General features: G+C 43.4%; 4 protein-coding genes across 9 annotated transcripts in view; 2 read left to right on the top strand and 2 right to left on the bottom strand.

Moving 5' to 3' along the window:
- Window positions 1-9,934, top strand: part of pdlim3b (PDZ and LIM domain 3b) — a 33,348-nt gene extending 23,414 nt beyond the window's left edge. Inside the window, exons 4-8 of one of the 3 annotated variants that reach the window (XM_042325901.1) lie at window positions 219-406; window positions 3,473-3,691; window positions 5,748-5,875; window positions 6,059-6,170; window positions 9,382-9,934. In XM_042325901.1, coding sequence (XP_042181835.1) covers window positions 219-406; window positions 3,473-3,691; window positions 5,748-5,875; window positions 6,059-6,170; window positions 9,382-9,571 — 837 coding nt within the window. In that variant the 3' untranslated portion in view covers window positions 9,572-9,934. Of the gene's footprint in view, window positions 1-218; window positions 407-605; window positions 671-3,472; window positions 3,692-5,747; window positions 5,876-6,058; window positions 6,171-9,381 lie in introns of all 3 variants that reach the window. The other 2 variants (XM_042325902.1, XM_042325903.1) reach the window with 2 other exon arrangements.
- Window positions 9,935-10,050: 116 nt separating this feature from the next.
- Window positions 10,051-13,216, bottom strand: lg08h4orf47 (linkage group 08 C4orf47 homolog). 2 transcript variants are annotated; one of them, XM_024428884.2, is made up of 8 exons: window positions 12,966-13,216; window positions 12,525-12,624; window positions 12,132-12,354; window positions 11,315-11,452; window positions 11,061-11,136; window positions 10,741-10,920; window positions 10,468-10,640; window positions 10,051-10,376 (listed from the first exon to the last, which is right to left on the bottom strand). In XM_024428884.2, the coding sequence occupies exons 2-8, from the start codon at window positions 12,622-12,624 to the stop codon at window positions 10,322-10,324; spliced, it is 945 nt and encodes a 314-aa protein (XP_024284652.1). In that variant the 5' UTR covers window positions 12,966-13,216; the 3' UTR covers window positions 10,051-10,321. The 2 variants fall into 2 exon arrangements, with proteins under 2 accessions (XP_024284652.1, XP_024284651.1); XM_024428883.2 differs by having other exon boundaries at window positions 12,881-13,215.
- A 394-nt stretch (window positions 13,217-13,610) lies between these two features.
- Window positions 13,611-17,281, top strand: LOC112255989 (LRP2 binding protein). Of its 2 annotated transcripts, XM_024428887.2 has the most exons (9): window positions 13,611-13,714; window positions 13,815-13,942; window positions 14,314-14,420; window positions 14,604-14,717; window positions 15,205-15,347; window positions 15,437-15,542; window positions 15,666-15,889; window positions 16,553-16,718; window positions 16,956-17,281. In XM_024428887.2, the coding sequence occupies exons 2-9, from the start codon at window positions 13,831-13,833 to the stop codon at window positions 17,019-17,021; spliced, it is 1,038 nt and encodes a 345-aa protein (XP_024284655.1). In that variant the 5' UTR covers window positions 13,611-13,714; window positions 13,815-13,830; the 3' UTR covers window positions 17,022-17,281. The 2 variants fall into 2 exon arrangements, with proteins under 2 accessions (XP_024284655.1, XP_042181838.1); XM_042325904.1 differs by lacking the exon at window positions 14,604-14,717.
- Window positions 17,282-17,352: 71 nt separating this feature from the next.
- Window positions 17,353-22,799, bottom strand: part of snx25 (sorting nexin 25) — a 55,028-nt gene continuing 49,581 nt past the window's right edge. The window contains exons 18-19 of one of the 2 annotated variants that reach the window (XM_024428886.2): window positions 20,337-20,437; window positions 17,353-18,280 (exon numbers count right to left, since the gene is read on the bottom strand). In XM_024428886.2, coding sequence (XP_024284654.2) covers window positions 18,215-18,280; window positions 20,337-20,437 — 167 coding nt within the window. In that variant the 3' untranslated portion in view covers window positions 17,353-18,214. The other variant, XM_042325900.1, reaches the window with a different exon arrangement.

Genomic DNA, 22,799 nt, shown 5'->3' with positions numbered 1-22,799 from the left:
CATACAGTGTAGCTTGTATAGCTTTGACCACTGCATGCAGTGTGTGTACCGTGTAGCTTGTATAACTTTGACCACTGCATGCAGTGTGTGTACCTTGTAGCTTGTATAACTTTGACCACTGCATGCAGTGTGTGTACCGTGTAGCTTGTATAACTTTGTGTACAGTATAGCTTGTATAGCTGCATGCAGTGTGTGTCTCTGTCTTGCTCCACATGTAGGAGTTGAAACCTATCGGTACAGGTCACAACCGACGCGCCCAGCCCTTCATGGCTGCGGCCACCATAGACAACGGACGCCAGGTGGTGAGTTCCTCCTACAACACCCCCATAGGCCTCTACTCCTCAGGCAACATCCAGGACGCCCTGCACGGACAGCTCCCAGGCCTTGTTCACGATAAGCATGAGGGGTGAGTAAGTGCCAGGCTGATCCGGACCCCCTTCCTGATGCCCCGTGGACCCCACCTCTCCCCTCCTCCACCTGGTGTCACTAACCCTGCCTCTTGCTTCTCTTCTCCTCCCTGGCTGCTCCTCTCTCCTCTCTCACTCTATAACCTCAGAGCGCCTCTCTAACTCCTCTTCTGCCTCATCCTCTTCTGTTTTTTACAGGACCTGGGCTACTTTGAACACAAGTTTAACGTCAGGCCTAAGCTCTTCTTACCTGCCGGCCAAAGGTCACTAGTTTCAACATCTCTCTACTGATACAGTAATACAGTAATACTAGTTTCAACATCTCCCTACTGATGCAGTAATACAGTAATACTAGTTTCAACATCTCATTACTGATACAGTAATACAGTAATACAGTAATAGTAGTTTCAACATCTCCCTACTGATACAGTAATACTAGTTTCAACATCTCCCTACTGATGCAGTAATACAGTAATACTAGTTTCAACATCTCCCTACTGATGCAGTAATACAGTAATACTAGTTTCAACATCTCCCTACTGATGCAGTAATACTAGTTTCAACATCTCCCTACTGATACAGTAATACTAGTTTCAACATCTCCCTACTGATACAGTAATACAGTAATACTAGTTTCAACATCTCCCTACTGATACAGTAATACAGTAATACTAGTTTCAACATCTCCCTACTGATACAGTAATACAGTAATACTAGTTTCAACATCTCCCTACTGATACAGTAATACAGTAATACTAGTTTCAACATCTCCCTACTGATGCAGTAATACAGTAATACTAGTTTCAACATCTCCCTACTGATGCAGTAATACTAGTTTCAACATCTCCCTACTGATACAGTAATACAGTAATACTAGTTTCAACATCTCCCTACTGATGCAGTAATACAGTAATACTAGTTTCAACTTCTCCCTACTGATACAGTAATACAGTAATTGTGATAACATGCGTCTTGGTGAGAAGTGTAGGAGTCAGGCGCAGGAGAGCAGGGATGTCTGAGAAGCGTGTTTAATAATATAGTCCACCAATACAAAACGGCAGAGACAAAAATCCCAAAACTACGCTCTCGAATACTCAGAAACTCGTGCAAACGCACGGAGGAACAAACACAGTTCCTACACTTTACATACACGTGCGTAATAGCGAAAAAACAACAAACATCAAATACAATCGAGCGCAATACACACAAGTCTAATCCTGCACGAATTACGGCAGGTAACAGGTGCCCTATATACCCACAGAAATCAAAGCAATTGAAAACCAGGTGTGAAAAGGAACACAGACAAAACAACCAGAAAAAGAAAAAGGGATCGGTAGCGGCTAGTAGACGGGCTAGTAGACCGGCGACGCCGAGCGCCGAGCGCCGCCCGAACAGGGAGAGGAGTTACCTTCGGTAGAAGTCGTGACAGTAATACTAGTTTCAACATCTCCCTACTGATACAGTAATACAGCAATACTAGTTTCAACATCTCATTACTGATACAGTAATACAGTAATACTAGTTTCAACATCTCATTACTGATACAGTAATACAGTAATAGTAGTTTCAACATCTCCCTACTGATACAGTAATACAGTAATAGTAGTTTCAACATCTCTCTACTGATACAGTAATACAGTAATACTAGTTTCAACATCTCCCTACTGATACAGTAATACAGCAATACTAGTTTCAACATCTCCCTACTGATGCAGTAATACAGTAATACTAGTTTCAACATCTCCCTACTGATACAGTAATACAGCAATACTAGTTTCAACATCTCATTACTGATACAGTAATACAGTAATACAGTAATAGTAGTTTCAACATCTCTCTACTGATACAGTAATACAGTAATACAGTAATACTAGTTTCAACATCTCCCTACTGATACAGTAATACAGTAATAGTAGTTTCAACATCTCTCTACTGATACAGTAATACAGTAATACAGTAATAGTAGTTTCAACATCTCATTACTGATACAGTAATACAGTAATACTAGTTTCAACATCTCCCTACTGATACAGTAATACAGCAATACTAGTTTCAACATCTCATTACTGATACAGTAATACAGTAATACAGTAATAGTAGTTTCAACATCTCATTACTGATACAGTAATACAGTAATACTAGTTTCAACATCTCATTACTGATACAGTAATACAGTAATAGTAGTTTCAACATCTCCCTACTGATACAGTAATACAGTAATAGTAGTTTCAACATCTCTCTACTGATACAGTAATACAGTAATACAGTAATACTAGTTTCAACATCTCCCTACTGATACAGTAATAGTAGTTTCAACATCTCTCTACTGATACAGTAATACAGTAATACAGTAATACTAGTTTCAACATCTCCCTACTGATACAGTAATACAGCAATACTAGTTTCAACATCTCATTACTGATACAGTAATACAGTAATACAGTAATAGTAGTTTCAACATCTCTCTACTGATACAGTAATACAGTAATACAGTAATACTAGTTTCAACATCTCCCTACTGATACAGTAATAGTAGTTTCAACATCTCTCTACTGATACAGTAATACAGTAATACAGTAATACTAGTTTCAACATCTCATTACTGATACAGTCATACAGTAATACAGTAATAGTAGTTTCAACATCTCTCTACTGATACAGTAATACAGTAATACAGTAATACTAGTTTCAACATCTCATTACTGATACAGTCATACAGTAATACAGTAATAGTAGTTTCAACATCTCCCTACTGATACAGTAATACAGTAATAGTAGTTTCAACATCTCCCTACTGATGCAGTAATACAGTAATACTAGTTTAAACATCTCCCTACTGATGCAGTAATACAGTAATACTAGTTTCAACATCTCCCTACTGATGCAGTTATACCATAGTCAGTTTTATTCAGTCACAGAGTAAATGATCTTATACTTACTGATTGTAATATTTCTATATAGCTGCAATAACTCATCTTCCATCTTTCCTGTCTCTTTCATGTGTTGTGCTGTCTCTTCTCCCCTGCCCTACCTCTGGCTTTGCAATCACTGACCACCGCCCTCAGCGAGTGCCCTCCTCCGCAAGGCCTGATGGGAAATGGCCATCAGACAGTGGTCACCCTCTCCCCCCCTGACCCTCCCCTGTCTGCTAACTCCGGCACAGACCAACCCCTGGCCCCCAGTGCTCAGTATAACTCCCCCATTAACCTGTACTCTGAGGCCAACGTCTCGGCCGCTCAGCAGCTAGCTCAGGTCACCTCAGTAGAGGAACAGGTCCCTCTAAGGTAATCATAGGTGTGTGTGTGTGCGTGCGTGTGTGCGTGTGTGTGTGTGTGTGTGTGTGTGTGTGTGTGTGTGTGTGTGTGTGTGTGTGTGTGTGTGTGTGTGTGTGTGTGTGTGTGTGTGTGTGTGTGTGTGTGTGTGTGTGTGTGTGTGTGTGTGTGTGTGTGTGTGTGTGTGTGTGTGTGTGTGTGTGCAAATTTAACAACCTCTGCTTACATTATAGTACCAGTCAACAGTTTGGACACGCCTTCTCATTCAAGGGTTTTTCTTTATTTTTACTATTTTCTACATTGTAGAATAATAGTGAAGACATTAAAACTATGAAATAACACATATGGAAAGTGTTAAACAAATCAAAACATATTTTAGATTTGAGATTCTTCAAAGTAGCCACTCTTCGCCTTGATGACAGCTTTGCACACTCTCGGCATTCTCTCAACCACCTTCATGTCACCAGTCATCTGAAATGCATTTGAATTAATAGGTATGCCTCGTTAAAAGTTCATTTTAGGAATTTCTTTCCTTCTTAATGAGTTTGAGCCAATCAGTTGTGTAGTGACAAGGTAGGGGTGGTATACAGAAGATAGCCTTATTTAGTAAAAGACCAAGTACATATTATGGCAAGCACAGCTCAAATAAACAAAGAGAAATGACAGTCCATCATTACTTTAAGACATGAAGGTCAGTCAATTTGGAAAATTTCAAGAACTTTGAAAGTTTCTTCAAGTGCAGTTGCAAAAACCATCAAGCGCTATGACGAAACTGGCTCTCATGAGGATCGCCACAGGAAAGGAAGACCCAGAGTTACCTCTGCTGCAGATGATAAGTTCATTAGAGTTACCAGCCTCAGAAATTGCAGCCCAAATAAATGCTTCACAGAGTTCAAGTAACAGACACATCTCAACATCAACTGTTCAGAGGAGACTGCATGAATCAGGCCTTCATGGTCGAATTGCTGCAAAGATACCACTGCTAAAGGACACCAGTAAGAAGAAGAGACTCGCTTTGTCATAGAAACACGAGCAACGGACATTGGTCTGATGAGTCCAAATTTGAGATTATTGGTTCCAACCGTTGTGTGAGGCAGAGTAGGTGAACAGATGACCTCCGCATGTGTGGTTCCCACCGTGAAGCATGGAGGAGGAGGTGTGATGGTGCGGGGGTGCTTGCTGGTGATGCTGTCTGTGTTTATTTAGAATTCAAGGCAAACTTAACCAGCATGGCTACCACAGCATTCTACAGCGATACGCCATCCCATCTGGTTTGTGCTTAGTGGGATCATCATTTGTTTTTCCAACAGGACAATGACCCAACACACCTTCGGGCTGTGTATGGGCTATTTGACCAAGAAGGAGAGTGATGGAGTGCTGCATCAGATGACCTGGCCTCCGCAATCACCCAACATCAACCTATAAGGACTCTGGGCCAGACCCAGATGCAGAGGAGGATGTTGGTTTGAAGCATTTGATATTTATTAGTTCCAAAGGGGCTAGGCAAGAGAATAGTCATGGACAGGCAAAAGGTCAAACCAGATCCAGTCCAGGAGGTACAGAGCGGTAGGCAGGCTCGAGATCAGGGCAGGCAGACATATTAGAGCGTGACACATGACATCAGGGCGTGACACAGCCCAATTGAGATGGTTTGGGATGAGTTGGACCGCAGATTGAAGGAAAAGCAGCCAACAAGTGCTCAGCATATGTGGGAACTCATTAAAGACTGTTGGAAAAGCATTCCAGGTTGAAGCTGGTTGAAGCATGCAAAAGTGTGCAAAGCTGTCATCAAGGCAAAAGGTGGCTACTTTTAAGAATCTAAATTATAAAGTATATTTTGATTTGTTTAACACTTTTTGGGTTACTACATGATTCCATGTGTTATTTCATAGTTTTGATGTCTTCACTATTATTCTACAATGTAGAAAAAAGTTAAAATAAAGAAAAACCCTTGAGTAGGTGTGTCCAAACTTTTGACTGCTACTGTATATTATGGTGAAGGCCAGAGGAATTCCAGAAAAAGGTACCATATGATAAAATCCTATCTCATCTCCCTCTTGCATCCTAGTAGTAAGACACTGTCCTCCATCAAGGAGTCTCATGTGTACCGGATGCTCCAGGATGATCAGGATAGGCCACATGAACCACGTCAGTCAGGCTCCTTTAAGGCTCTGCAGGAACACGTGGAGACTGATGGTGAGCTAAATCCAAGCATACAGACAACTTATCCACTCTGACGGCACTTAATAACAAAGTATACATTTTAGTAATTATTTATTGATAAAAGGTAGAATGAGCAGGGTTGGGTAGAAACGGATTACACGTAGCAGGGATTGACACCTTAACACAGCAGTAAACCAATGTTTTGTGCATTAATAGGAGCAAAGCCATTGATTACTAGAAGTGTAAGAGCTCCAGTGACAAAGCCTCCAACACCTGCGGGATCGCTACAGAAACTACCCCTCTGTGACAAGTGTGGAAACGGCATAGTGTGAGTACCCACTACCCAGGCTGACAGGAAATAAGGCACTGGAGTGCCATGGTGCTGCCCTCTCCCAATGACTCATCTGATCCTGCCCTCTCCCAATGACTCATTTAATCCTGCCCTTTCCCAATGACTCATCTGATCCTGCCCTCGCCCAATGACTCTTCTGATTCTGCCCTCTCCCAATGACTCATCTGATCCTGCCCTCGCCCAATGACTCATCTGATCCTGCCCTCTCCCAATGACTCATCTGATCCTGCCCTCTCCCAATGACTCATCTGATCCTGCCCTCGCCCGATGACTCATCTGATCCTGCCCTCTCCCAATGACTCATCTGATCCTGCCCTCGCCCAATGACCCGTCTGATCCTACACTCGCCCAATGACCCGTCAGATCCTACCCTCGCCCAACGACCTGTCTGATCCTGCCCTCTTCATGTTCTGGATAATGACTAAACCAAGAAGAATGTATTAATACACCACGAAGGACCTCCGCTACATTATACACATGTGAACAGGCAGGTAATGAGAAACCATGGCAGGAATGTTTTTGCGGTGAGGAAACACAAGATGACAGCGTCTACCTTGCCAGATCTGTCCTCTCTCATCTTTTAGTTTTGGGGGATGAAAGTAAGAAGTACATGAAAGGATTGAGTAAGGGAATATACCTGCCTCTGATACTTTTGATGTGGTGGGGCACATCTGCTGTTGCATAAGACCAAGGTCTAAGTGGGGTATGGTTAGAGCTATGGTGGTTTTGGATCCATAAATCTATCTGGATGGCAAAGTATAACCTCCTGCCTAGGCTAATTGCACACAGCGCATAATAACAATAATTCAGAGCATTGGGAGGAAGTGTCTGGTAGACAAGATTAGGCAAAGTAAGACAGTCAATTCTCTTGTCCCCTGGTCCCACAGTAAGACAGTCAACACTCTCTTGTCCCCTGGTCCCACAGTAAGACAGTCAACACTCTCTTGTCCCCTGGTCCCACAGTAAGACAGTCAACACTCTCTTGTCCCCTGGTCCCACAGTAAGACAGTCAACACTCTCTTGTCCCCTGGTCCCACAGTAAGACAGTCAACACTCTCTTGTCCCCTGGTCCCACAGTAAGACAGTCAACACTCTCTTGTCCCCTGGTCCCACAGTAAGACAGTCAACACTCTCTTGTCCCCTGGTCCCACAGTAAGACAGTCAACACTCTCTTGTCCCCTGGTCCCACAGTAAGACAGTCAACACTCTCTTGTCCCCTGGTCCCACAGTAAGATAGTCAACTCTCTCTTGTTCCCTGCTCCCACAGTAAGACAGTCAATTCTCTTGTCCCCTGCTCCCACAGTAAGACAGTCAATTCTCTTATCCCCTGCTCCCACAGTAAGGCAGTCAACACTCTCTTGTCCCCTGCTCCCACAGTAAGACAGTTAACACTCTCTTGTCCCCTGCTCCCACAGTAAGACAGTAAACTCTCTCTTGTCCCCTGCTCCCACAGTAAGACAGTCAACTCTCTCTTGTCCCCTGCTCCCACAGTAAGACAGTCAACACTCTCTTGTCCCCTGCTCCCACAGTAAGACAGTCAACACTCTCTTGTCCCCTGGTCCCACAGTAAGACAGTCAACACTCTCTTGTCCCCTGGTCCCACAGTAAGACAGTCAACTCTCTCTTGTTCCCTGCTCCCACAGTAAGACAGTCAATTCTCTTGTCCCCTGCTCCCACAGTAAGACAGTCAACACTCTTTTGTCCCCTGCTCCCACAGTAAGACAGTCAATTCTCTTATCCCCTGCTCCCACAGTAAGGCAGTCAACACTCTCTTGTCCCCTGCTCCCACAGTAAGACAGTTAACACTCTCTTGTCCCCTGCTCCCACAGTAAGACAGTAAACTCTCTCTTGTCCCCTGCTCCCACAGTAAGACAGTCAACTCTCTCTTGTCCCCTGCTCCCACAGTAAGACAGTCAACACTCTCTTGTCCTCTGCTCCCACAGTAAAAAGTCAATTCTCTTGTCCCCTGCTCCCACAGTAAGACAGTCAACACTCTCTTGTCCCCTGCTCCCACAGTAAGACAGTCAACTCTCTCTTGTCCCCTGCTCCCACAGTAAGACAGTCAACACTCTCTTGTCCCCTGCTCCCACAGTAAGACAGTAAACTCTCTCTTGTCCCTTGCTCCCACAGTAAGACAGTCAACTCTCTCTTGTCCCCTGGTCCCACAGTAAGACAGTTAACACTCTCTTGTCCCCTGCTCCCACAGTAAGACAGTCAACACTCTCTTGTCCCCTGCTCCCACAGTAAGACAGTCAACACTCTCTTGTCCCATGCTCCCACAGTAAGACAGTAAACGCTCTCTTGTCCCCTGCTCCCACAGTAAGACAGTAAACTCTCTCTTGTCCCTTGCTCCCACAGTAAGACAGTCAACTCTCTCTTGTCCCCTGGTCCCACAGTAAGACAGTTAACACTCTCTTGTCCCCTGCTCCCACAGTAAGACAGTCAACACTCTCTTGTCCCCTGCTCCCACAGTAAGACAGTCAACACTCTCTTGTCCCATGCTCCCACAGTAAGACAGTAAACTCTCTCTTGTCCCCTGCTCCCACAGTAAGACAGTCAACACTCTCTTGTCCCCTGCTCCCACAGTAAGACAGTCAACACTCTCTTGTCCCATGCTCCCACAGTAAGACAGTAAACTCTCTCTTGTCCCCTGCTCCCACAGTAAGACAGTAAACTCTCTCTTGTCCCCTGCTCCCACAGTAAGACAGTTAACACTCTCTTGTCCCCTGCTCCCACAGTAAGACAGTAAACTTTCTCTTGTTCCCATGCTCCAACAGTAAGACAGTCAACTCTCTCTTGTCCCCTGCTCCCACAGTAAGACAGTCAACACTCTCTTGTCCCCTGCTCCCACAGTAAGACAGTCAACACTCTCTTGTCCCCTGGTCCCACAGTAAGACAGTCAACACTCTCTTGTCCCCTGCTCCCACAGTAAGACAGTCAACACTCTCTTGTCCCCTGGTCCCACAGTAAGACAGTCAACACTCTCTTGTCCCCTGGTCCCACAGTAAGACAGTCAACTCTCTCTTGTTCCCTGCTCCCACAGTAAGACAGTCAATTCTCTTGTCCCCTGCTCCCACAGTAAGACAGTCAACACTCTCTTGTCCTCTGCTCCCACAGTAAGACAGTAAACTCTCTCTTGTCCCCTGGTCCCACAGTAAGACAGTAAACTCTCTCTTGTCCCCTGCAGAGGCACAGTGGTGAAGGCCAGAGAAAAGTTCCGCCACCCTGGATGTTTCGTGTGCTCCGACTGCAAAGTCAACCTGAAGCAGAGGGGCTACGTCTTTGTGGAGGGGCAGCTGTACTGCGAGACCCATGCCCGCGCCCGGACGATACCTCCAGAGGGACACGATGTCATCACCGTTTACCCCACGGCTTGAGACCAGTGGACTGGGAAATGCACAGACCTGTCCAAATGGAGCAAGAACTGTAACTTGCCACTCCCCTTCTCATACAGAATATTTCAGGACAAAATACATGATATATGGTTTCACAAGCTGCACTGTGGATAGATAGGCCATACTACAGTGGCGTTCATCAACGTAACAACCTGAACTGAACATATCAATATCCGTGGACATTATGATGCAATTGTGAATTTGCTTATCACCGTCAAAAACGCAACCATTTATCTTTTTAAAAAGGAATATGTTTGTTATGCCTTGTGAATACCAACTGTGCCTTGTGATTTAAAGGTTTTCTGAATATGTTACCATTGGTAATAAAAAAAGAAGACAAACGTATTATCTTGTTTGTGTCATGTCCTCTGTTATTACCACGTTCAAGATAGTCTGCATTGAACTAGTCAGCATTAAACTACACTATAAAATCTGTTAAATCAGTCAACAAAAAGCTCATCAGAATGTCAAAGTATGCCTTTAATACGTCAAAATCCAACAGGAGCCGGTTGTCTACTTGATAGGAGTTTCCATGGAGACTCATCAATCATTCAGTGCAGGTCAGGCATCATGGTGGGGCTTCCAGCTTACTCACTCAACAGGACAGCAACATTTCTCAGTGCTATTCTGGATTTTTCAAAAACTTAAAATATCAATGTGAAAGATTATAAAAAATATATTGATATTTGAACAACATAAATTCAGTACAACCTCAGATAGCAAGTTTTCACATCAGTATGCCATAACAGATGGTATATTCATGGTGTAGTTTGCAGAGTGCACTGTCCTGAAAAACCAAAGACCCGAACAGTCAAACACAGTTTCCTCAAAATATTATTCTGTCTGAGAGGATATGGATGGAAGAGATGGAGTCTCACCTGTTCACATTAACACTGATGATGCTCTTCACGGGGGTGCTCTTTGGTCCGGGAGATGGGTGGAATACCTTTCCTTCCTTATTCACGGCCACAGATTTGGATCTCCGGGTGATGTAGGGGTCAGCAGAGTGAGAGGGGTAAATGTCAAACGTACCTGCTTTCATGCCGCCAATCTAAAACAGAGAAAACCTCCTCATAAAATCTCCTCATAACACACACACTTGTAATAATAAATCATAAGGTCTGATGTCTGTATCCTCTCTGCACTTTCACTGTTTTGTTTGGTGAGCTGGGTTTGAAGGGAACCACAAATCTCTTCTTCTCCTCCAATCTCTTCAGAGGTGGCAGAGGCTTGTCCAGTTTGTACGGGTTGTTGTCGAAACATTCCTTTGGGTGGAGGTTCAAGTGGAAAGCACCACCTTTCAGCATAGCTTTATGGCTTACTGTCTCTTTCTGAAAAACATACACTCACTTGTATAGTTAGAGAACACATGCACCTCTGGATATAAATGATTATCTTGGACACTGTTTCAACCATATAATTACATTTAGATATCTGTGGTTTCAACACTACTATTTTCCTGGCCTCTCACCTTCAACATCTCATTTGCTCTGTCATAGGGGTCTGAGGAGTAAGGGACAACTTTGGACAGGGTGACATTCGGATAGCTATGGGACAAAAGGCTCCATCACTATCCATGCATGAAAACAGAATACTGTACTGTTAAGTATAGTGAAACAACACCATGGTTGCATCCCAAATGGTCCCTTAATCTCTACAAAGTGCACTATATAGGAAATAGGGTGCCATTTGGGACACATCCCATCATCTACAGACATACTGAACCTGTATCCACTTCCCCTCTTGGGTGGGTTGGTGAGGATGTTCTTGCCTGATGGTTTGCACGGCTTCCTGGGGACCTTCATAGGACTCATGGCCTGGATGGGACCACTCAGAGTTCCGTAGTAGCTGCCAACCCCTGACCTTGAATAATGGGAGTAAGCCAAGTTCTGGCATCAATCGCTGCATGCCACTGGAGCAAGTGGAGCAACTGTCTAAGAAATGCAGTATAGTTTGCTCAGGTCTAATTTAATTGGGCCAGCAGTAATTTCCATGGTCTCAGCTCTCTGGCTGAGTGACTGGTCCCTGGTTCCTGGGCTGTGTTCCAAATGGAACTCTATTACCTATATAGAGCACTACCTTTGACCAGGGTCCATAGGGCTATATAGGGAATAAGGTGTCGTTTGGGCCACAGCCCTGGTCTCTGAGTTGATTAGGGCCAAACAGAAAAAATATGACTCTGAATGGTAAAGGAATACAGAATGCATTATGCAGCTGGGGAACAAACTGCATGACAGAGTGGAAACGGAGTTCTGGAGATCCTTCTCATGCGCTGATTCAAATTAAGCCTGTAACCATGTCAACCTCAACTATTTCATATAAATTACATTGTCTGTTTTGGTCAGGGAGATCAATTCTTTATTTGTTTTAATGTTTAAGTCTCTTAATGTAATCAAGATCATCACCAAAACAAGGCGATCGCGTCTATTCACCATCTGTTCTGATGCAGCCTTTCAAAGTCTTGTTAAGCCTAAACCTCAAGTAGATGTGTGCTCTGCCATTAAGCACGTCTGTGAAAAATAAAAATGATCTCATGGCTTACGGTTTCTTTTCTCCATTGCTGGGGAGGAAGGCGCTGCCTACGTTCTTCTTGGACTGCTGACTCCTGTGTTGCCGGGCGAGCCTCACAGGGTCTGTGAGGGCTTCTTTTTCAAAGACCCGCTTAAAGTGAGTGTCAAAGTAGCCCACTTGTAACCCTGACTTCTTCTTGGTGGCCCCACCAGTCAGTATTTGTTTACCCTTCTGAGCAGACTCATTGCAGGGACCTTAAATGGTAGGTGAAATAGGATTTAATGTTACATTGTTTTACCATAAATATTACATCCAACTATCGCATCTTGCCTTACTTGTCTGTATATACTTCAATAGTGTGCAATATATATAATCTAGTTGAAATCCCTTGTCCCCTGTCATTATCTAGACATGGTGTACTTACGCTGAATTGAAGGGGTGTATTTGTCTCCAATGGAGATGTATCCCATTTCCTTGAAGACTCCAATCCTCTCCATATCTGACTTCCCTCCTTCTGGGGGCATCTTTAGGGAATAACAGTGAGCCCATCCACCAATTACTATTCAATTTAATAGCTACCACTGTAAAGTAAATGTTGACCATTTCTATTCTCTTCAATTGTTATAATGGATTATATTCTCAACCCTTGATGAACTCTCCTAGGTTTATCTCTTATGGGATGACACCGTTGGAAATTCCATAATAATAATCAATCAATAGATACTCTTTAATAAATAACGGAACTTTAAAATTCCGTATTATTCTAAAACAGAAATCTACCTTTAATTCGCGGGTCTTCGATCCGCAGCTTGGTTTAGAAAATTATGAATTGTTCTCGTTCCTGTATCTGTGTACATTGTGTTACCTTGGCGTCCGTTGTGCACAAGCGGGCGAGAGGAGGGGTTGTAGCTATCGTCTTTGCGGAGAATATTCGGATTCTATCTTGCCATGTAGCCTACGCCTTTTTACTTGTCAATAAAAGGAAAATATCATCTACATTCTCACTTGGCATATGGCAATATTAAAACATCAGTGTGGGGTTGAGGGTATCTCTCTACACTCTAACTATGAATTATTCTCCACTGCAATGGTAACTCGAACACTGCACCACCACCTGGTAATATAATGAATCAATTATTTCGCAATTATTTTGTCTCACTTGCAAAAAATAGTTGAGTTTCCAACTAAACATAAACGGAATTACAACATAGCCTAGACATCATTTGTAAATGCACCAGGGTTTACACAGTTTCAGCAACAACAACAAAAATATGGGCAATCAGTTATTTTCTGTCAACGTTTATTGATAGAACGAAATTTATTTTTCAAATTAATTTTCAGACAAAGTATCATTCCTTTCTAATAATCCAATAGGCGAATATTCAAACAGGCCTAATCAAACGTTGTGTTGTGATAATGATAATTGTTATTGTTACTGTTAGCACATACTAGTTGCCTACCTCTACACAACAATAGAGTAGTGTGATTTACTGAACGCACAGTATTTGCGTCACAGTATTTGTTTAGTAGTTGCTTAGTAACAGATTCTTTTGTGTCGTAGCATAAAGCGCACTGCAGACTTCATGCACACAAAATGAACAAACTGCGTGAAAGGTAAGTCAGTAAAAACAATCAACGTGGGTTCTTATTTGATGTTTTAAAGCGTAGGTGTATCCTAGCAAACATATTGTAAAACTATAGCAATGTATTGCAGGCTCTGAGGCAAGGGTATGAAGTCGGGTTATAAAATCGATGCTCCAAAGAAACACAGCCAAGAAAAGGTGTTTCGTGCCATCACGGATGTCTACCGAAATGAAGGAGGGAAACCGACTTCACACCAAGGTATTCAGCACAAGATAAAACAGACAGGCACTTTAGAACTGGGACGTTTCATGAGCTCAGATCAGCTGTTATGACGCACCACAGCTGTTGTTGTTGAGGTGAGTTAGGGAGTGACTTTAAAGTGAAGGAAAACCATTGAAAATATTAACCTTTGTAGATCACACTTTAATCGACCCACAGTAGAAGTGAAATCATTCAAAAAATATAAAGAACAAGTTCATTTCCCACAATCTTTGGTTTCCTTCTATTCTGTAAAATATTCAGTTTGTTTGCCTCAGATCCACAACAGTCTGGGAAAATGGGCCCTGGTAAAAAATAATGCACAGAAACACACAACCTGCCAGTTGAACCACATGATTTGTTCTCCTCAGAGAGCCTTGCCACTCAGGTGGAGAGGGCTGAGAGACTGCTGAAGGGTAGAGCAGAAGGGGGAGACAAGCAGGCCCTTTTCCTGCTGGGACAGCTGTACTATTATGAGGTAACAGCTCTCCCATTCATGTTATCATATGCCCATATACTGGACATAGAAATGTAGCTAGGTTTCCTCTGATATAATGGAGCCATGTAGGAGCCATTTCAGTAGTGCAGAAATACCAGTGAGGTATACTGATCTTGAGCGATGATGCCCTGGTTTTCTGATTGTACTTTACTGCTGGGCCAGGGGCGCTATGAGGAGGCAGAGAGAGTCTTTGACGGCCTTAAGGACAGCGATCCCAGAGCCCTCTTCCAGCTAGCTGTCATGTATTATGATGGCCTGGGCACTGCTATGGATCAAGTGAGTCACGGTATTGATAGTGTTGTGCATTCTTCCTTGTTTGGTTTGCTGGGTTTCCACCTCATAATAAATTATAATGGGTAACTGAAGAACCCAATGGAGCATCTCTAAAAACTGCTCACTGTCACGCCTGCTACTATCAAATCAAATCAAATGTATTTATATAGCCCTTCGTACATCAGCTGATATATCAAAGTGCTGTACAGAAACCCTGCCTAAAGCAATGCAGGTGTAGAAGCACGGTGGCTAGGAAAAACTCCCTAGGAAGGCCAAAACCTAGGAAGAAACCTAGAGAGGAACCAGGCTATGAGGGGTGGCCAGTCCTCTTCTGGCTGTGTTACTACCATGTTATAAATACAAACTACTGTAAGTCTACCAAACATACCTCATGTTGAGTAGTCTCCCTAGACAGATGGGTTGCCTTCCACAATGTAACCTGTTTGTTGCGTTGGTCTGGGTTTTTACAGTGTGTTGTACTCCTCTCCAGGCAAGGGCAGTTGACTACATGAGGAGAGTTGTCCAGTGGAATAACCCAGAGGCAGGCTCCATCAGATACACTGCTCTGTATCACATTGGCATAGCCTACCTGGAGGGCTATGGGGTCCAGAAATCCAATACAGAAGCAGAAAGGTCAGCAGAAGCACACGCACAATGTTTGAGATGTTTGCTGACTCATGGAGAACCGTTGTGGCAGTGACTGTGTTGTTTTTCTCACCCAGTTACTGGCTCCTTGCTGCTGATGAGGGAAACCCCAGAGCCTGTGTAAAAGCTCAGAGTTCTCTGGGTATGTTCTACTCTAGACCTGAGACACAGGACCTCAAAAGGGTATGATGTGTTTACTGTACCCACGAGATGTTTCACCTTGATCAATAATTCAGGATTCTATTTCAACTATTCTCTTTCATAACTCAGTTTCCCCACTGTGTGCATGTGTGCCCTGTGCTCCAGGCGTTCTTCTGGCACTCAGAGGCCTGTGGCAATGGCAGTCTGGAGTCCCAAGGTGCACTGGGGATCATGTACTTGTATGGTCAGGGCATCCAGCAGGACCCCAAGGCTGCCATTGAGTGCCTGAAGGAAGCGGCTGAGCGGGGGAATGTGTACGCCCAGGCCCACCTGGCTGCCTACTACTACCACAGGAAGCTCTACTCCAGAGCAGCAGCCCTTGCCAAAAGGTACTGTCATAGGGTATATCATACAGTAAAATCCCTGTTCTGTCCACAGGTTATCCACCTTTGTATAAGTCAATCCACCACAATAATGACACAGTTAAGTGTGATAGGCTTTTTCAATCAATCTCCCTTTGACACATAATAGTATCCTAACCAACAGCAATTTGATTTCCATTTGAACCATATTCATTATGCCGTTGCTGGTAACATACCCCATAGAGAGCCGGTCCCATCAGTTGTTCCAACCAGCAGTAAGACAAAGAGTCCTTGGAAGCAGTGTAGCGTGGTTGTGTTGTTCATGTCGGTATGAGAGACGAGACACAGCAGCCCTTTTGTTTATTGGAATTGAAAATGTGTTGCAAAAAAGGGCAGTTAAATACATAAGACACTAAGCATCTGTAGAACACTAAAGCAGTGATAAATATGTATGGTTTATTAGATAGAAGTCGAGGTTAAAAAAAGATATGCTGCGGCCAAGGCTAACCTACTACCCTCTATTTCCACAAGGAAAATGATTGAAGCTATTAAATTGTAGGCTGTAATGTTCCGGAGTGACACCTCAATGGAAAAATCTATATTCCAATGTAAATGTCAGGCAACTGAGCGTATTTAAGAAAAGTATTATTTGTGTGCCAAAGAAGTCATCTTCCCACAATGAAAATGTAGGATTACCAATTACGATGACATTGCTGCCATCGCCATGGTCACCGACTGCCTGCCTGAATACGTAATTAAGGGTGTGGCCATTGCTCTTTTCTACTACGCCCGATGTCTGGAACTGGGAAAGGGGGTTCCTCAGAGCAAGGAGAAGGCCTGGCAATACTTCACTAAGGTGGGCACACACATTCAAATGTATGTCAATGTCTGTCTTTTTGGTTGTGTCAGACCCCAGTAAAACTAGCTGTCGCCATTGGCATCGGCTAACGGGGATCCTAATAAATCAAATCAAATTCTGCTTGACCCATTTGCCTGAAATAGCAACATAAGTATCAGTGAAGGCCAATTAAGATGAGTAAGATTTTATCTCCATTCTGAATCTCATACTGGAAACTGTATCGTCTTTGACTAGGCTGCTCGGCTAAACCCAGAAGTGTGCCAGGACCTCCAGAGGGACATCATCTTTAGCAGAATGTAGAGATCCACCATCATGACCTTAGTTAGGGAGTCCAGATAGCAGTCTCCTCTGTTGCTTTGAGATTGAGTAAATATCAGACCTGAATGCTTTGTGTTCAGTGTGTGGGTTTGGTATGGATAGGAGTATGGCGATTGTGTGCCCAGTGTAAGAACTGTTTAATAACTACAGACTCCACACATTAGAATGGTGTTACTCTGCATGAACTTAGGGTCCTTGAATTCATATACAAATGTATATAAATTGTAGCATCCAAATTCAGATGGTTTCAATTTCATACAATTCTGAGAAGCTTACATTGATAAATAACAACAAAAAAAGTTAACAAGTCATACATTTTTCTTTTGCAATTTATTGCTTATAAATGCTCTAAACAATTTTTGGGTAAAAATAAAATCTATCAATAAGTCACAAATAAAATTGTCACAATGACTTTACATGACATATTGCACAATGAAGCCGTTCTACAATGAACATAATGTAACATTGGTGGGGAATGTATTTGAGGTCGGTATGCAGCTTGTTTCTTCATTATATGAGCACAACACTCATAATTTCACAACTATTCACATTTTGGATCCATAACAAAGTAATCAATCAATAGCCTGGCTTTCTGCAACAGACCTTGGCAGTGGGACTGATTTGTCATTTTGAGCTACTGAACAAAACAAAGAAATGTAAGGTAGTAACAGGAACTTGTCTCCCTAGTTTGAGCACTACATAATCAAATGCATTCAGATAAAAGTACCGCAGAACAACAGAAAATACATCATCCATTCAGTTTAATCTCATTGTTTACTGTACCATGCTGGAACATTACAGTACCTCTGTGTTGATGTTACATTTCTCTTCATGGTCTATCTGTTGAGTTAAAATAAAAAAAAATCTAGTTTGAACAAAAGATAATACATAATCCTTCAAAGAGTGTCTCTCCTCTGAAAACAAAGACTAAACTAAAGCCATGTCGATCTCCAGGTGCACCTCCATTTCCTTCACTCAGTGTGTGTGTGTTAGGCTGCGTCCCCAAACGGCACCCTATTCCCTATAGTGCACAACTTTATGCCCTCTGGTCAAAAGTAGTACACTATATTAATGGCACCCTATGCCCTTTGAGGGAGGGAATAGGATGCCCTAGAGTTCTTGCTCCACATTAACCACACTATCCTGTGTTTTGCGTACATATGGGCCTCGCCCCATCAGATCTGGTCTGTCTCCACGTTGAGTTCTGGACACAGCTCTTTGAGGATCATCTCCATCAGAACCTGAAGCAGGGGCAGAGGAAACGTGTCAAGAGGCCATTAAACAACACATCACTTCAGCCTGGACTCAAGTGAAGGAGAGTTTGTTTTGTGCACTTTGTTCTTATGCAGGCATGTATGAGAATGACTGACTCTTTGACCCACTGATATCTTCCCCTATTAGATGGAATGAGGCAACCATAGCATATGTAACACATATGTACAGTGGGGCAAAAAAGTATTTAGTCAGCCACCAATTGTGCAAGTTCTCCCACTTAAAAAGATGAGGCCTGTAATTTTCAGCATAGGTACACTTCAACTATGACAGACAAAATGAGAAAAAAAAAATAAAAATAAAAATCACATTGTAGGATCTTTAATTTATTTTCAAATGATGGTGGAAAATAAGTATTTGGTCAATAACAAAAGTTTCTCAATACTTTGTTATGTACCCTTTGTTGGCAATGACAGAGGTCAAACATTTTCTGTAAGTCTTCACAAGGTTTTCACACACTGTTGCTGGTATTTTGGCCCATTCCTCCATGCAGATCTCCTCTAAAGCAGTGATGTTTTGGGGCTGTTGCTGGCAACACGGACTTTCAACTCCCTCCAAAGATTTTCTATGGGGTTGAGATCTGGATACTGGCTAGGCCATTCCAGGACCTTGAAATACTTCTTACGAAGCCACTCCTTCGTTGCCCGGGCGGTGTGTTTGGGATCATTGTCATGCTGAAAGACCCAGCCACGTTTCATCTTCAATGCCCTTGCTGATGGAAGGAGGTTTTCACTCAAAATCTCACGATACATGGCCCCATTCATTCTTTCCTTTACACGGATCAGTCGTCCTGGTCCCTTTGCAGAAAAACAGCCCCAAAGCATGATGTTTCCACCCCCATGCTTCACAGTCGGTATGGTGTTCTTTAGGATGCTACACAGCATTCTTTGTCCTCCAAACACGGAGAGTTGAGTTTTTACCAAAAAGTTCTATTTTGGTTTCATCTGACCATATGACATTCTCCCAATCTTCTTCTGGATCATCCAAATGCTCTCTAGCAAACTTCAGACGGGCCTGGACATGTACTGGCTTTTGCAGGGGGACACGTCTGCACTGCAGGATTTGAGTCCCTGGCGGCGTAGTGTGTTACTGATGGTAGGCTTTGTTACTTCGGTCACAGCTCTCTGCAGGTCATTCACTAGGTCCCCCCGTGTGGTTCTGGGATTTTTGCTCACCGTTCTTGTGATCATTTTGACCCCACGGGGTGAGATCTTCCGTGGAGCCCCAGATCAAGGGTGATTATCAGTGGTCTTGTATGTCTTCCATTTCCTAATAATTGCTCCCACAGTTGATTTCTTCAAACCAAGCTGCTTACCTATTGCAGATGCAGTCTTCCCAGCCTGGTGCAGGTCTACAATTTTGTTTCTGGTGTCCTTTGACAGCTCTTTGGTCTTGGCCATAGTGGAGTTTGGAGTGTGACTGTTTGAGGTTGTGGACAGGTGTCTTTTATACTGATAACAAGTGGAGGACAGAGGAGCCTCTTAAAGAAGAAGTTACAGGTCTGTGAGAGCCAGAAATCTTGCTTGTTTGTAGGTGACCAAATACTTATTTTCCACCATAATTTGCAAATAAATTAATTAAAAGTCCTACAATGTGATTTTCTGGATTTTTTCCTCTCTCATTTTGTCTGTCATAGTTGAAGTGTACCTATGATGAAAATTACAGGCCTCTCATCTTTTTAAGTGGGAGAACTTGCACAATTGGTGGCTGACTAAATACTTTTTTGCCCCACTGTATATCTATGGAGGCAACTTCAGAGTATTCCACACAAATAACTTTATTGACATAGTGCAAATGGGAAAGATTTTGGAATGTACACATGCCCTTTAAAACCCATTCTCCCTCTCTTTGTGTGGTCTGACCTGCCAGTAATGAGATGCTGTTCTGAACTGAGCTTCTAGGTGGCTGAGCAAGATGTGTTCGTGAAATTCCTAATGGAATCGGGGGGGGTGGCTCTTTCAAACAGCACCACAACAGCATGTTTTAGGATACTTTGCCATTTCACAGAGGGTGAGGTGAACTTACATAAAGCAGATGCTTGTTGGCATTGGCCTCCTGAAGTGCGTTGAAAATCTTGATGATCCCATACCTGGCGTTCTGCTGTCCCACCAGGTTCTGTAGTGCATCTGAAAGACAGTTAGCATGCTGTATGTGGTTGTTTTACCTACCTTAGTCGAATGACCTGACTAAGTCACCATGGATAAGAGCGTCTGCTAAATTACCAAATTGTAAAATGTAAAAATGTCCACATTCAGAGATCCAGCCACAGATACCCATCAGATCTAGGAGCAACATGTCTGCAAAAAAAGTCAAATAGGGGGTGCTTATATTTTCCCTGTCTCACACATGTACCAGTGTGTAACCTGTACAGTGTGTGGTGTGAAATGGAGCATACAATATACAGGTAACTGCCAAAATATTGGATGGACACAAAGTATATTGAAAGTGGCGTTTTCAACCACCATCGACTAAACACCAAATTATGGAATTTCTCATGGAAGAATGGTGTCACATCCCTCCAATAGAATTCCAGACACTTGTAGAATCTATGCCAAGGTGCATTGAAGCTGTTACGGCTCGTGATGCCCCAACGCCCTATTAAGACACTATGTTGAGGTTTATTTTGGCGGTTGCTGTTAGCGAAGTATTTGTATTATTTATTTTACCAGGTCTGTTTTGCTCATCTTAATCAATAGATTCTGCTGAGCAAATTGGCCCTTGTATTACGCATATCGTTAATCTCTCTCTTGAACAAGGCACCTTTCCCAGGGACATGAAACAAGCTAAAGTTATACCTCTGTATAAGAAGGGGATAAAGTCTGACCCTGGGAATTATAGGCCTGCATCTATCCTCTGTGTAAATTCAAAGATCTTCGAGAGAATTGTACATGAGGGGCCTCCCGGGTGGCGCAGTGGTCTAGGACACTGCATCGCAGTACTAGCTGTGCCACCAGAGACTGGGTTCGAGCCCAGGCTCTGTCGCAGCCGCGACCGGGAAGTCCATGGGGCGATGTACAATTGGCCTAGCATCGTCCGGGTTAGGGAGGGTTTGGCCGGTAGGGATGTCCTTGTCTCATCGCGCACTAGCGACTCCTGTGATGGGCCGGGCACAGTGCACGCTAACCAGGTCGCCAGTTGCACGGTGTTTCCTCCGACACATTGGTGCGGCTGGCTTCCGGGTTGGATGCGCGCTGTGTTAAGAAGCAGTGCGGCTTGGTTGGGTTGTTTATCGGAGGACGCATGACTTTCAACCTTCGTCTCTCCCGAGCCCGTACGGGACTTGTAGCGATGAGACAAGATAGTAGCTACTAAAACAATTGGATACCACGAAATTGGGGGTAAAATATTTAAAAAAAAATAAAAACATATATATTGTACATGAGCAAATGTATGAATGAATATGTTAACAAACAGGGTCTAATGTACGATTTTCAGTTGGGTTTTAGAAAAACATACTCCACTGATTCATGTCTACTTTACTTGACTTCATCAGGAAAGAGATTGATGAGGGAAATCTGTGTGGAATGGTACTGCTGGACCTACAGGGCAAGTCCCGTACGGGCCTTTGATACAGTTAACCACTGTCTCCTAATCTCCAAACTGGGGGCACTGGGGTTAAGCAGTATCCCTCTAGGCTGGGTAAAGTCCTATCTATCAGGAAGGGAGGGAGCAAGTAGTAGAGGTTAATGGTTCACTGTCTCAGGCAAAACCAATGAGTTGTGGCATTCCGTAGGGGAGCATGCTTGGGCCTCTGCTGTTTTTATTGTATATTAACGATATGAAAGATGCTCGTTCTTGCAGTCTTTTTCTTTATGCGGATGTCTCACAAAAGTAAAACTATGTTGGAGAGCGTACTTAGCACAGAGCTTACTAACATTAGCAAATGGCTTGGAGTTAATAACCCATCTCTGCACTTAGGGAAAACTGAAGCAATTCTTTTTGGATCCAGACCTACATTGTGTAGGTCGTCTGAAATCAGAGTGGAGTTAGGGGGTGATGTGCTGACTACTAAAACCTCTGTTAGCTACTTGGGATGTATCATTGATGGAAGCTTGGGAGGTGTTAGCATGGCCAATAAGGTGCTAGGGAAGGTTAATGCCAGGACTAAGTTTTTGGCTAGAAAGTCCAGGCTGCTTGATAAGGACTCCATGAAAGTGTAAGCTACTGCCCTCATTAAATGCCATTTTGACTATGCTAGTACTTCCTGGTTTGGGGGCTTATCTAAATGTATGAAGGAGAAGCTCCAGATAGCCCAGAATAAGCTGATCAGGGTAGTATTGAAGGTGAGTCCACGTACTCACATAGGCAGGAGCTGCTTTCAGGAACTAAACTGGCTGCCTGTGAGGCAAGGGTGTCCCAGATTAGACTAGGTTTACAGGAGTATTTATGGTCCTGCGCCCAGATATCTAAGTGATTACTTTCCTCATGTTAGGGATGCACACAATCACAGCAATAGATCAGGTGTTGCTGACGTGTGCTTATACAGGT

Source organism: Oncorhynchus tshawytscha, linkage group LG08 (assembly GCF_018296145.1).
Source record: "Oncorhynchus tshawytscha isolate Ot180627B linkage group LG08, Otsh_v2.0, whole genome shotgun sequence".
NCBI classification, from domain to species: Eukaryota; Metazoa; Chordata; class Actinopteri; order Salmoniformes; family Salmonidae; genus Oncorhynchus; species Oncorhynchus tshawytscha.
This window is presented reverse-complemented; position numbering and strand designations above follow the sequence as displayed.